The following is a 15,208-nucleotide window of genomic DNA, read 5'->3' as shown; positions in this document are numbered from 1 at the left end:
TGTCAACATTTTGTCTCGAAAGTTGTCATGGAGGTTATAACCGAGGGTGAGGTTGGGCAAGAGAAGAGGATCTTTGTTGATTTCCTGAATGGCAAAAAGGAACGACAGAATTTTCCAGTATGTCACTCTTGTTTTCCTGAAAAGATACGTGGATTTTACCATAATGTTACATTCGGTGAAATCACCAACCTAAGAAAAGATTGGATAGCCATTTGTCTGGAATGGTATAGGGTCTCCTGCTTGTGCAGTGGATTAGACTAGAAGACCTCCAAAGTCTTCCCATCCAACTCTGTTATTCTCTTAATGCATTTCATATGTGCTATTGTGACTGCACAGGTTTTTGTCCCCAAAGTTCCTCTTCTCTACTTAGATTATTTGAAGGTCAAAACAGACACACTCCAGACAATCTGGGCACTGTTGTCACTTGCACTATTAGCTCAACCTCAGTTGGAGAAGTCAAAAAACATCCCAGGAAAAATTTTTGGCAAACCATGTCTGAAAATGTAGCTCAGAAATCTGCATGGACCTCACCATGTAGGAACCAGGATTTGAGATTCCATCAAAGGGCCATTATGCATGTATTACATGTTTAAAGTGTGCATGTATGGGTATGTATGAGACTGAATGTGTGAATGAAGTTGGGGAAGAAAAGAAAGCATTTAAGAATTGAACAGAAGTACTAACTTTCCCATTTTCTCTTGAGTAAATGGTCTCGATCCCTGTTTGCTTGAGAGAGTGGATAGAGAAAACAGAGGGCCTGCTCAAAGCACTTTGGTATCAGTGGAAACAGAGGTGAGTCAAGAAGGAGCATCTGAAGATGCCCATGTCCACATCAGGGAAATGACAACTAGCTGTGGCGAGTTTAGAGAAATCCATGGATCATTGAAGAAAACAATAGCAGAGAATTTCGGAGAAAGACTGGAGGCACCCAGGAGCTGACTGCTGATGTCTTTGGAATTGCAGGTTCTATCTTTCTGGAAAATTGATTCATTCAATTTGTTCGAATTATGAGGCATGCCAAACTACTACTCTGCAATAGCATTGTAGTTTCCTGGCTACTGTAGCAACACCAGACGCTAATAATAATAATAGATTTAAGTGCCACCCATCTCATCCAAAGGAGACTCTGATAGAGAGCTATCTTCTAGGAAAGACTCAGAAAAGAAATCAGCCTTTTCTCTGAATTGGGACTGACCAATAAGAGCCTCCTGTCCTTTTCTTCAATGGCCATGCTGAGACCATAACCATGACCTCCCAAGCTAATCACCTTGAAAGATGAAAGCAAGTTGTCCATGTAGGGATCAGTTGGACAAGGGTGCTGAGCATTAAAGCTTGCTTTTGTTTCATCTGCTGAATGTGTTCCACTTCATGCTGTTTCTATACAGATGTGACTGTTGATCCAAGTAAATAAATAACCTCACTCTGTCAAGGACCTAGAAGTACTCATCTCAAATGATCTAAGCCCCAGAGCTCACTGTAACAGCATTGCCAAAAGGCATTAAGGGTTGTTAACCTAATTTTGTGAAACTTCTTATTAACATCGAATTGTTAACTAGTGCATTCAAAACCTTTGCCTGACCAATTCTCGAATATACACAGGCAAACAATAGATACAAACTTAAGGTAAACCGCTCCAAACTCGATTGCAAAAAATACGACTTCAGCAACAGAGTGGTCAATGTCTGGAATGCACTACCTGACTCTGTGGTTACTTCCACAAACCCTCAAACCTTTAACCTTAAATTGTCTACCGTGAACCTCCTAAGAGGTCTGTATGGGGACATGCATAAGCGCACCAGCGTGCCTACCATCCTTGTCCTACCATCCCCATTTATTTGTACTCATCTCCTGTGTTCATGTCTATAGTTATACCTCTTTTTGTTTGACAAACAAAATAAAATAAAAAAATATAATAAAATAAAACCTCACTGCCTTCCATCCTCATTTTTCCTCAAAGGCAACGTAACATAACATCAATCAACATCCTGAGACTTACTTATGAACCTTTTTAGAAGGACTCAAACTGAAATTCTGCAGCTCAAGGTGTACATTATTTGTTGCAGAGAAGAGCCCACCGATGAGATGACCTCCTGGCCTGTAATGATTGAGTGGGTCTCTTTCATCCCTTCCCAAAGTCAAGAAGCACTTGGTGCTGAGCATCCCACAGGCTGCCTGGGGCAACAAAAGCTCCATCAGAAGCAGAAGCAGTGGGTTCATTTCTGGGTTAGCTGAAGGAATCCCCTGCCTTGCATCTGATCTCAGAATCAGTAGAGCAGAAGCATTTGGAGACGTTGAAAGCAGATTGCTGCAAGACTGATTTTTCTAATATAATATGAAGTCCAGAGAGAACTTCCCCAATGATGGAAACTGGACCAATGCAGAAGCAGAGCTCCTGGTGTCCATGAAGCTCAGTCCAACTTTCCAGGGTGACAAGACAACTTATACACTAACTTTCCTGATGCTGAATGTGTTGCTGCTGAGTCTGTTGACCTCCTGCAGACAATTTCCAGAGGGAAAAAGAGTCCCTTGACATTTAGCAAGAAGGCAAGAAAGAAATCACTTTCATTCTAATAATTAGCTGGGGAAGGAGGAGTTTTGCAAAGTCCTCCCTGCAGGGTGAACTGGGATCCAACTGAAAAAGTCCCAATGTAACTCAAATAAGTGGATTCCCAGAAAGCATCCACAACCAAATTGTTCTATGGGCATTTGGGACACCTATCATTCTGCTGGGTTGATTTCTAATTGTTTTTCTTTTATGCTATTATATGTGACTGGTTTATTTTATAAAGTTGTGCTTTTGACGTGATGAATTTACTGTTTTCTTACTGTGGACTTTTGAACATTATGATGCTGATGTGGCCTTAGACTTACTGTGCATTCCTTATTATTCAGAATGTTATGTTTTAGAGTGGATACTTCATTTTTTTATTGTGAGCTGCTGTGCATCTGTCTGGAATTGAATGCAAACAAATCAAATAGATGTCCAGATGTCCGTCCATCCATCCATCCATCCATCCATCCATCCATCCATCCATTCATGTAACATGTCCCTTTTCTACCTGGAAGTGTCAAAGAAAAGAGTCAAAGAGTTTCTAAGAAATTTCTTCCATGCTATATAACCTCAAACAGAGATGCTCAATATGAGACATCTCAGGTTCTTTCATACTTATCCAACAGGAAGAAAAGTCTATCTGCCAAAATGAAAATCTAATGAATAGGATTTCACCCTGAGTCTTAAATATTTTGCTTCCATAAATATCTTCTGCAAATCATGAATTTTGATTGTCCCTAGCAATGGTTCCATTCACAAAAGGAAATTCCAAGAAAACATCATCCTTTCCTTTCCTTTCCTTTCCTTTCCTTTCCTTTCCTTTCCTTTCCTTTCCTTTCCTTTCCTTTCCTTTCCTTTCCTTTCCTTTCCTTCACTCCCCTCCCCTCCCCTCCCTTCCTCTCTCCTCTCCTCTCCTCTCCTCTCCTCTCCTCTCCTCTCCTCTCCTCTCCTCTCCTCTCCTTCCCTTCTTTTCTGTAGGTATCTTTGTCCACTTTCATCCACTCCATCAAAAGTTTCGCTCCAACAGTGAATCTGATGGAAGAAAAATCTGCTGTCAACTCAGAAAGCATCTCTGGCCTGCTCTTGAGTTGCCATTGGCAAGGGGGATGGGAAAACGAACTCTGTAGCTGTGGTGAGGCAACATATCAGTCAAAACAAAAGCACATTCCAGCCATATCTCTGTTAAGGCTGTCTCCATGGTTATACACAGTTGCCAGAGAGGAATGATCTCTACAACCCGCAAAATTGCTTCGATGGAAAATGTGACTGATGACACACCTTGGGGGGAGGGGGAAAACAGGCTCAGAGCTGGAACGTAAGTTACGCGGGATCAGAGTTGGCTTCACTTGGAACATGCTGACATGAAACTCCTAATAAATAATTGAATTTCTTTTGAAGAAAGAAATCTTTTGGCTCGAAGCTCATGATTTAATTAGGGCATCGTTTGGAATCCTGACATCTGCTTTACGGTAAAGGCTATTTTGCTCTTTTCAAATACTGACAAATACACCAAATTTCCTGTGGATCACCCTTCAAACATCAACTGAGATGACAGCATAGCTAAGATTGAATCTGTGCTATCAAGAAAATTTGGGGATCATTGTAGTTTCCCATTGCCTTGTTTCTATTTTTGGTAACAGGCTTAATCTTGGGAATCATTTAATTCCCAAAAACTCACTTACTGAAAGCTAACAGTCAGGATCTCCTCTATTTTATTTATTTATGTACCGTATTTTTTGGAGTATAAGGCACACCTTTCTCCCCCCAAAAAGAGGGTGAAAATCTGGGTTCGTTTTATACTCTGAATGTAGCCCCACCCACCAGCCGGCCCCACCCTTCAGCCTCAGCACATCCACTTCCTGGCTGCAGAGATTGCCACAGACAATGGCTCTCATTTTCAGCCTCCAAACGCTCCATTTGAGAGCCATTCAAGGCTGCAGAGATTGCCAAAACACATCGCCACTGATCGCTTCCTGTGCACATTGTGTGTTTGGCCTCTGTGCATCATGTTTTAGGCTTCAGCATACCCCATTTTTGGCACATCATGTTTTTGGGTAGCGATGGGCGGCGATGTGCTTTTTATGATCCCCGCAGCCATGAACGGCTCTCAAATGGAGCGTTTGGAGGATGAAAACACGAGGCACGGAGCCCAAAATGGCAACCTACTGCCTTGTCTTACTGCTTCCGCGCTTCACCTGCTTTACTAAGTGGAGCTCCCTCTGACAATCAGCTGTGCTTTTTAAGCTGTTTATCATCCCCAGTGTATGTTCACAACCAGCGAACTAATGTGTGCTAAAGCTGACCAGGCTAAGGACGCTAGCCAGATGAATACCTGGTAGGCAGAGGCAGAATTTTTTTTTCTATTTTCCTTCCCCAAAACTAAGGTGCCTCTTATACTCCGGAGCATCTTATACTACAAAAAATATGGTATACTCTTGGTAAAAAAATGTCCCAGAAGTTTCTTTTGCTGTCTAACCCAATGGGACAATTGACAACTGCATTCTAACTGACTGACTGACTGACTGACTGACTGACTGACTGACTGACTGACTGACTGACTCACTCACTCACTCACTCACTCACTCACTCACTCACTCACTCACTGAAGCTGATGTAGATGGGATGTTCAGTTGCCTTTTTGTTTTGTAACTACATGAAATTAGTGTAGATATAGAGTTAAAGGCAGGGCAAGCATATCATTGACTGGGAATCTTGGATTCTGGGAATCCTGAATTATGCCTACTTTATCACTTTATGGCTGAAGGCTGTACAATTTAAAGCTTTGTTTTTACTTTGTATCTTGTTGCAAAAATGTATGTAAAACTTGTTGGTTTGAGAGCTGTTGTGTTTGAGGCGTAAAATATTCCTGAGCATCTTTTTTTCTTGGTCAGAAGTAAATATTTTATTATTATCTCCATCCTCAGGGTGTTTTATTGGGCTTTGCATACCAGTCCTGAATCCAGAGATTTGGAATGTTTCCAAAAATTTCCTTTCTTGTGCAATAGATTCTCTTTTCCAATTTCATTTTGGAAAAAAAAATGTGTAGGTATCTTCAGTGCTTAGCCATCCTTTCCCCTTTCAATCAAATATTTCCTATCCTGCCAATCAGGGTTTCTTGGTCAATTCATTCCTTTGCTTACATAATCTCTCCTGTCACCTTTCTCTTTGCAAGCAGGAACATCATACCACCATCTCCCACACAATCCTGGCCTCTTAGTTCCATTGTGGGGTCTATTAGTCTCAAGTCTCCGCTGATAAGGCTCCCGCCTCCCACTCAACCCACTATGGAAGAATGGCTGGTGAATTTGGTAGAATACCTGAAATGGATAAATTAACTTCTTTGATTAGAGAAAGGAAATTATCTAAATTAATTGATAACTAGAAGTCTTTTATACATTTCTTCATAAAAAAAATGTCAATAGAGAATATTTGTTGTTCAGGATTGAAATGAGGGATCCTTGGTTCCCTCTGAGCTTTCTTGCTTTCTTGCAGATGTTTCATGACCCAAACTAATGACATCATCATTGTTAATCACTCATGATAGTTATCAGCCCTGATGATGTTTCCCTCCCCCCGAATGCCTTCACTCTGCTTAACAACTAATTCCCACAACACTGTCAAATAATGTATTACTATTATTATTCTCTTCCTTGCTAGTATTCATCTCTTCCCACTTATTACTATAACCATGTTGCTTGTATCTTTCAATTTATATTGTTTTTATTTGTTTCCTAGTACAATTTGACAGCTTATTAGTAACCTTGACTATCACTAAGTGTTGTATCTTTTTATTCTTGATTAATGTATTTTATTCTCCTTATGTACACTGAGAGCAAATGCACCAAAGACAAATTCCTTGAGTGTCCAATCGCACTTGGCCAATAAAGAAATCTACTCTATGTTACCTAGTTTGGGACATGAAACATCTGCAAGAAAACAAGCACGCATAGGGAGCACCAAGGACCCCACAAATAAAAAGAAATGAACTTCTGATCTATAGTTTTGATTGTTAGACAGGATAGATTATAGGGGAAAAATACTTTCTTCTACCTGTTTGTAGATCTTAATAATTATAAATATTTTATTAGTGAATTAATGTCCCTTGGATTAAAAAAAAAATGTGATGATCATTTATGTTGCAGCTTTATTTTTCCCAATTGTTTGGCCCCATTTCTCTGATTCTGAGACATTAAAAACACTTTTCCTTTTGTAAAAGTAATCTGTTCACTCCAGAGGTGGGTTTCAGCAGGTTCTGACCGGTTCTGGAGAATCATTAGGGGAAATTTTGAGTAGTTTGGAGAACCAGTAAATACCACCTCTGACTGGCCCCTCCCCCATCTATTCTCTGCCTTCTGAGTCCCAGCTGATCGGGAGGAAATGGGGATTTTGCAGTAATCTTCCCCTGGAGTGGGGAGGGAATGGAGATTTTACAGTATCCTTCCCCTGCCAGGCCCACCAAGCCACACCCACATAACCACAGAATTTTTTTTTGATAAAAAATCAAACCAATCCATCTTATACCCTTGATCTTCCATGCCTTGCTTTGATTTAAGTTCACCCTTTTCATCCAATAATTCCTTATATCTTATAATTTGTTTCTGGATACGAAAATGCTTCGATGGTAGATACCCAGACTAGTATCTTCAAGTAGTGATTTTTTTAAACCTTCTTTAACCTTTTTTACTCTCTCCCAATTCAACCATAAGGCTTTACATATTTTATGTCTTCTAAAATACCCTTGTATTTTAGTTCCTTTATACCATGCCATCCCAACAATGAAAAGTGAAAAAATGAAAAGCATTTATGGAATGGGGGAAGTCCAAATCCTTTAATAGGGTACAGAAACAAATGATACAAAAATTTGGTACCTGTGATACATCAGAAAGAAACCAATGAAAGAACGAAAGACATTTATTACATTTGACAAGTGAACAATAGAAAACATTGGTTAGAGATTACTTTCCACATGTGGTAAATTTATGGATTACATCATGCTCTTTCCAAAATGGATTAGTATCATACTTAAAACTTACAAGTGTATTCAATTACTTTCAGAATACACTGACTAAGATTCAGTTGTTGAAAAGGCTGTTTTTCCCCCATGAAAAAACAGAAGAAAAGCATGCTATCCTAAAATCTGAAAGGAGGTCAACACTGCCAGACTAAAATTCTAATAACATCCTCACTTAAAGGCTAATAATGAAGCCCAAAATGCTAAATAATATTACCAGACACAGAAACATACAAATATGGAAATTAGCTTTAAGCAGGAGATCACTTCAAAAAGCAGCCTGATAGTGTTTTCTCCTGAAAAGTCCCCAATGGGTGAGAATTATATTGGGTGGGAATTATACTTCCAGAACATCCATCAGCATCACTTTTTTACTTCACTTTTGAACATCAGATGTTCCTTTGTATTCAGATCTGGCCTCAGCAAAATGATGTAACACTTAGGGATGAAGATGCAACCCAGCAGCCCAGCACTGGAAGCCAAGATGGAGAAGACCTGCACAGCCACCGTGAATTTCCCTTTGGTGCTGAGATAGGTAGGCACAAAGGAGATCCAGACACTGCAAAAGACCAGCATGCTGAAGGTGATCAGCTTGGCTTCGTTGAAGGACCCAGGTAGATTCCTGGCCAGGAAGGCCACTATGAAGCAAATGGCAGCCTGAAAACCCATGTAACCAAGGGCAACATAAAACATAGTGACAGACCCTTCATTGCACTGCAGAACAATCTCTCTAGGCTGAGAATACATGTCCGAATCAGGGAATGAAGGAAAGACTCCTAACCAGGTGAAACAAATGACAACCTGGACACTGGAACAAGAAATGATGATGGTGTTGGTCAGACTCTTGCCCAGCCACCCTCTCACTCTGTTTCCTGGTTTTGTGGCCAGGAAGGCCAGCACCACCATGATTGTCTTGGCCAAGATGGAAGACACGGCAATTGAGAAGATGATGCTGAAAATTGTTTGTCGGAGAAGGCAGGTGGTTCTCCTTGGCCGACCAATGAAGAGAAAGGAAGTCAAGAAGCAAAGAAGAAGGGAGACCAGGAGGATATAGGAGAGGTCCCGGTTGTTGGCTTTGACAATTGGAGTTTCTTGGAATTTAATGAAGATTCCCAAGACTAAAACTGTGGTTAAGATCAGGAATAGGGCAAAGAAAGTAAGAATAATTCCCAAATACTCTTAATGGGACAAAAAAGTGACAGTTTTGAGGATACATTGATCTCGATGCTTGTTCTGATACTGAGTGTCTGGACATCTGATGCAGTGGTCTGCATCTATAGAGGAAAAATGTAATATTTACCATGCATTTATAGGATGGGAGTTAGATTTTGAAATCAGGAATCCCACATCTGAATTTGTGTGTATATTCATCTGCAGGGGATGGGAGGCAGAGATAAAAAAATTAGGAGTATGTGTATACCTGTGCTTCTTTGCATTAGTATGTGTCTCAAGTTGAGAAAGTGTAGCTAGATTAGGGGCAGAATTTGAGAGGAGACAATTCTAGGAAGCAAAAGGGGAGAAGGGACAACCATCTACATCAGCGGTGTCAAACTTAATTTCATTGAGGACTGCATCAGGGCTATGGTTGACCTTGGGGGGTGGGGGTAGTCAGGCGTGGCTGACTGGGTGGGTGTGGCCAGCTTGACGCCACTCCCCAAACTGCTAGCATGTTTCCTCTTTGCATTGGGTAGACGAGGCTGAAGCCACGCTGGCCCGATCTTTCTTCTTTCCATTGGGTAGACTGGGCCGAAGCCATGCTAGCCTGAGATTTCCTCTTCTCATTGGGTAGACTAGGATGGCCCCATGGGCCGGATCCGAGCACATCACAGGCCCGATGAAGCCCATTGGCCTTGAGTTTGACACCCCTGATCTACGTCATGTAGGAAGGTTTCTAATGGACTAGGGTTAGCCAATTTGACAAGGTTGGAATATTTTGGTTTTCCAAACTGGAGTTTGATTTGTCCCATTACCCATTAATTGGAGGATCAAATTGAAATTCAATAACAATATTGTTCCACTATTTTTGCTTTCATTTTGTCCCATCAAATCCCAATGGTTAATGATTAAAAAGGGGCAGATAAAGTTGTCTGGTTTTCTCTCTAATCGCCATAATGAGGAGAGGTTCCTCTCTGGTAGCAATGTATTCCCCCAAATAGATTCTCCACAGGAAACACAGATCATGCTTGCCTACTCCTTGGATACTTTGGAGGAAGATGGTTAGGCAGAAATGTGTCTATCCCGAGTCCACCCTGGAATGGAGGAGATGGCAAGATTATTGACTAGGTCCTGTGTGAGTTAGCTGTCAGGCCTGGATCCCATCTTTTTCATTTACTACTGTGGGAAACTGTGATGGGGGGATTGCATGGAGCATGGGTGATATATACAGGTAGTCATAATAACATTCCTTTCTCAGAAAGTCAAGGACATCTTGCCCTGCACCTGGAGGGTTAGAACCGGGAGGCATCTCCAGTCAGCATGGTGTTTGGATTGGGCCATGTGATGGACTTGTGGATGTTGGGCAGGGACTTGAACTTTCCTTTGAGTGGGGAAAACCTGGAAGGTTTCAGATTTGGGTTTTCCCAGATGTGCCAATAGGACATCTTCAATAACATATATCTTTGGGGAAAGTCAAGCCTTGGAGTTTTCTTCCATTGGGGGTGTTAGTTGGAACCCTGACATTGGAGATTAATTTACCTCAATGGAGAGCTTCATACTGTAGAAGCAACATCATTCTGTTTGTCATGGTGAAACAACGGGCTGCTTCATGTCACTTCAACTGATCCTTCACCAAGTCACATATGCTTCTTGATAGCTGCTTGGCTTCTTCTACTCTTAACCTCTCATTCCAATGAATTCTCCCAGCTCATATTATTGTTATATCCTTTGTGAAATTAATTCTGATAGTTAAATTAATACTCCCTCCCACTCCAATACCCAAATTAGTAATATCTTCTTAGCAAAGATCTGCAGGAACCTTTGCTCCTATCCCAAGGGCTCTTTTAATTCCCATTCACCCACCTTCTTGGGTGGAAATGCTCCCTTCTGCACAAGGGACGCAGTTGTAGCAACAGATTGGTTTTCCTTCCTGGACCACCTTGAAATAGCCAGGTTGACAAGGCTCCACACACTGGGAGTGAGGCAAGGGCTGAAAGTGAACAGAATTTGCATTCAGAAGCATCTGCAAAACTGATTAGTTATGAAATGAATTACAGTGTTGGAATGGGATTGTCAGGTCCCATAGCTTATCTCATCTCCAGAGAAGAGCAGCAGCGTTGCCTTGGAGACCAGCATTTATCACCTCCTCAGCCTGAGTATCTCATAATATCTTTACACTTCGAGATTGGCTTGGTGATGTATTGGGCTTTGGGAGGGGCTCTGTCTGAACTTTACTGTTTTGAGCGGGAAACTTAATTCCTGTCTAGATCTCTTGCTATCACAATCTTCCAATAAAAATTTCCTTTTGAAATGGCTTTTGTTTCATGAGTACTGCTTTCTTGAGAGGACTGGAGAGGCAGGACCTTACAGGGAAATACAAGAGGTACGTGCAAAATGGACTAGAAGTGGACCATTCTGTTTCTCCTCTGGGCCACGTTGTGGTGGCCACTCCAGAGAATTTTCTAGAAAGTTACTCTTGAAACTGGAAAAATGATAGTCAGACATGCTTCCATTTTGGAGGACTGTCTGTGGAAGGCTGTCAGAGAAACCTTTGGAAAAACAGATCATATGGAGGAGAAATGGGAATTCTGAAATTCTTCAGCATAATAGGTTTTGCACTTTTCTTCTACCAAATAAGGTCAAATTCTTGAATGTATACATGTCGAAATGAACATGTGTAACTCAATTGATTTTACTTCTCCCCTCCTCTTAAATCCTGCTTCCATTTCCCCCCATCTCCACATTTTTTCCCTCTTTCTCCCCAGACCAAAGTCTTGTACTGTATAAGTCATAAAGCATCTTTTCCTTTGCTGGTTATAAATGAAAGAATATAATTCTGAAGCATGAATTTGAAGGCAGTCAGTCTTATATATAGTTTGGGATGGAGGGGTACACTGATTGAGATGATGGACAAAACTACTGTTTTTCCCCCAAAATAAGACCCTGTCTTATATCTTTTGAACCCTGAAATCAGCACTTGGCCTTATTTTTGAGGAGGTCTTATTATTTTGGGGTGTGTGGAGCAAGACGGGGCTCCTCTTGCTGATTTCCAGCTCTGTCTCCCTAACCCTAACTAGAGGAAATGGCGAGGACTGGCTGCGCATGCACTTAAATATTTTTGGGGAGGGCTTATTTTTTGGGGGCGGGGGGCTTATTTTAGTGCATGCGCTCAAAAACCTGATTGGACTTATTATCAGGGAATGTCTTATTTTCAGGGAAACAGGGTAAAGAGATGGGACACCTCTTCCTCTACCTGATTGAGCCACTGAGGGCTCGTGATGGCTTCCTTGTTGATGCTGAATTTGACTCCAATGGTTCCTTCTCTGTCTAGACTCCCAAATTTCACCCTGGTGGTCGACTTATTAGGAAACAACACCCAGCTCACAATGTCAAAGTCAGCCATCAAATCTCCATTTCTACCCAAATACATTCCTTCTATGGTGTTGTTGTAGATCTGAGGATTCTTCAGGAAATGGTGAAGCTACAGAATATAAGGAAAGAGGTTTTTACACAAATGGAATCATCTAAACAAGTTGATGTACAGAGATATAAGGAATTTGGCTTATTGAGCTGCAGCCTGTTTTCTTCTCAGGAAAATCTCCATAGATTTGTCCTTCAGGTACCAATGGCGGATGTTTTCTTTCCAACGTCTGGCATTCCCAACTAGCCCATATTTTCTTGTTTTCTTGTTTTATTTCTCCCCTTAGTTCTCTTGAAGATAAGCAGATGGCAGAAGGGCAGGAGAAGGGAAATCCATTACTTACAAATATATTTGCTTACATTATCTCTTGCTTATCCATGAGTTTTCCCCTCCTTCCTGAGATGCCCTGCATGGCTATAGATACATCGTTTTGTCTACAGAGATTTATCTTAACATTCTTTGGAGAGTTTCTCCTGTGCACATTGAATAACAAGCACCGCAGTGAGCCTTGATTATTTATTTTGGGTCCTGTGTTTTGATTCCACAAGAGAGATAGATTAAGAGAGTTGGAAGGGACCTTGTAGGTCATCTAGTCCAACCCTCTGCCCAAGCAGGAGACCCTACACCATTTCTGACAAATGGCAGTCCAATCTCTTCTTGAAGGCTTCCAATGACGAAGTTCCCACAACTTCTGAAGGCAAGCTGTTCCATTGGTTGATTGTTCACACTGTCAGAAAATGTCTCCTTATTGTAGAAGACACAGCATCAGTTTGTACAACTCAGTCCTGGAAATATAATAATTTAATAATTATAATAATAATTTAACAAAGTTGGAAGGGACCTTGGAGGTCTTCTAGTCCAACCCCCTGCTTAAGTAAGAAACCCTACACTACTTCAGACAAATGGTTATCTAATCTCTTCTTATAAACTTCCTGTGTTATGAATTGGCTTTAGGAAATTGGGAAGCAAATGTCAATATTTATAATTGACTCTTCCATCTGCTCATTATCTGAAGAAAGCTTGAACACTGATTCTGAGGGAAAGCTTGAATATTGATTCTGGCACTCTTCAGGTGATTTTACAAGAATATACACTGATAATTGTAATATTAAATACAATGTTGTGTTACATTATAATAAATTGGGAGATAATCCAAAATCCCTTTCAACAAATATCAAATTTTAGAATCTGAAGAAAGAAAAGCTCAAAGCACATGAAGTAAAATACATGAAGTAAAATAATTGTAGTGGTGTGTGACAACATAGGCAAGATATAATTTGCCTTTCACAATGCTGGAAGCCAAATGTAAAAGAAAGAGTAATTCAATATTTAATGTTACATGTAATAACAGCATCAACGGAATTACGTATGCACAAATTGGAAAAACCAAAGTATACCGACAGAGGAAATGGTAATAAAAAAAATATTAGAATGTGCCAAAATGGGCAGGTTAACGATGGAAACTAAAGACAAAGGAGAAACAGCCTATTACTAAAATATGGGGCCTATTGGCTAGATAATAGATGCAAAGCTTAGAAAATTAATGATGAAAGAGGTCAGTAAGCGAGAAACAAATACAAGTATAAAACTATATAGAAGAATATGTATTGCAAGCAATATTATTATTTGACTGTACGTAACTGCAAATTAAAATATATAAGAGTGCTAAATGTATAGAGAATTATGTTATAGCTATGCAAGCAAGAGATATAAGTATGTTATATAATATCAAGTTTCTTTTTTTTCTATGGACTATACTGTATGATTAAGAGAAAAATGGTCGTAATTAGGATGTATAACATTCTATATATTTAAAAAGGTGCTGATACAACTGGTATATCCTTTCACCTTTCAGCTCCAATCCAGGAGCCCTCAAGCAGTCGCTAGCTGATGACTAGCTGATGAAAGCTAAAAAGCTTGAAATAGATCTATACTAGTCTCCCTTCATTTCTTTATCAGCAAAATATAAATTTTGTATAAAATGGTTTGTCGTATATGCAAGTCTTGGCGTATACGGGTCTTTTCCCGTGTAAGATTGAGAGTATCTTGGCAACATTTCAATGAGGACTCACTTGTCATCTTCAGGCTGGTGCTTTTGGCTTCGTGCTTGTGTGAGCAAAGCGTGCTCGGAGCTGCCGTCTCTCTATTAATACTGGTGGGGAGGTTGGGTGTTCTGGCTTTGTTGCTGTAAGTGGGTTGGTTGGCTGTGTTGTTGATTAGTTAATGGAGTTGATGTTTGCAGATTAGTAAGGTGTTTCATAGCATCCTCTGTGGGTGAGGCCCTGGCTGTGTGCCTATTAGTCTTTTGTGTTTTAACGACCTGGGTAATGGGTTGTGTAGTAGCATCCTGAGCTCTATTGTTATGATGTCCTGAGTATTGTGCTGCAACATCCTGGGTAGTTTGCTTTGTTGTAGCATCCTGAGCTTTAGTGTTGTGGCATTTTGAGTTCTGTGATGTGATGTCCTGAGCAGATGGTTGTGATGCAGCATCCTGGGCTTAGGTTTGGCTTCGAGTTTGAGGTCTTGTCATGTATTCATGGCGTGTGTCAGTTTTCTTTGTGTGGGGATAGGAGGGGGGGGGTGCAGCAGCTGGTGATGCTGCCGTGGTCTGGCTTCTGGGTGGTGGTTGCATTTCGTCTATGGATGGGTTTGGTTTTTGTTTTTGTTTTATATTATACATGAAACAAGCATTAAATCTATAGCCGTTGACATCACAATGCGAGAAAGGAATAAAATTGTCCCATTACATATATAGGTTAGCCCAGTAAAGCCTATTAGATATACCAAGTGACATGTTTATCAAATACATCAATTTGCAGCTCGATTTGACATCCAATTATACCTTTGACTCCAAGATATATAGTAATCTGTGTCCCCTCGCCCTTTCAGTATCATAGTAAACCGATCTGATTCTGCGCAGTTCATTATTTTCTGAATTACTACTTGTTCGGGTGGGCTGACATCCATCTTCCAGTATTGGGCCCATGCCAATCTTGCAGCTATTGTTATATGTAGCAAGAGGTACCATGTCATTCTGTTTACATTTTCGGGTCTTATCCCTAATAAAAAT

The 15,208-nt window shown here is 40.6% G+C and overlaps 1 protein-coding gene across 1 annotated transcript in view; it reads right to left on the bottom strand.

Annotated features, from left to right (window-relative positions):
• LOC139309990 (vomeronasal type-2 receptor 26-like) overlaps nt 1-15,208 on the bottom strand; it is a gene marked incomplete at its 3' end in the record, with an annotated part of 38,072 nt that overhangs the window by 12,238 nt on the left and 10,626 nt on the right. The window contains exon 2 of the mRNA XM_070934173.1: nt 11,971-12,198. Within this exon, the coding sequence (XP_070790274.1) occupies nt 11,971-12,198 (228 nt within the window). The remainder of the gene's footprint in view (nt 1-11,970; nt 12,199-15,208) is intronic.

This window comes from Pituophis catenifer, unplaced genomic scaffold, assembly GCF_029215685.1.
Source record: "Pituophis catenifer annectens isolate HBS135680 unplaced genomic scaffold, rPitCat1.0.hap2 SCAF_2, whole genome shotgun sequence".
NCBI classification, from domain to species: domain Eukaryota; kingdom Metazoa; phylum Chordata; class Lepidosauria; order Squamata; family Colubridae; genus Pituophis; species Pituophis catenifer.
The sequence above is the reverse complement of the archived record's forward strand: the minus strand, read 5'-3'. Positions and strand labels throughout refer to the sequence as shown.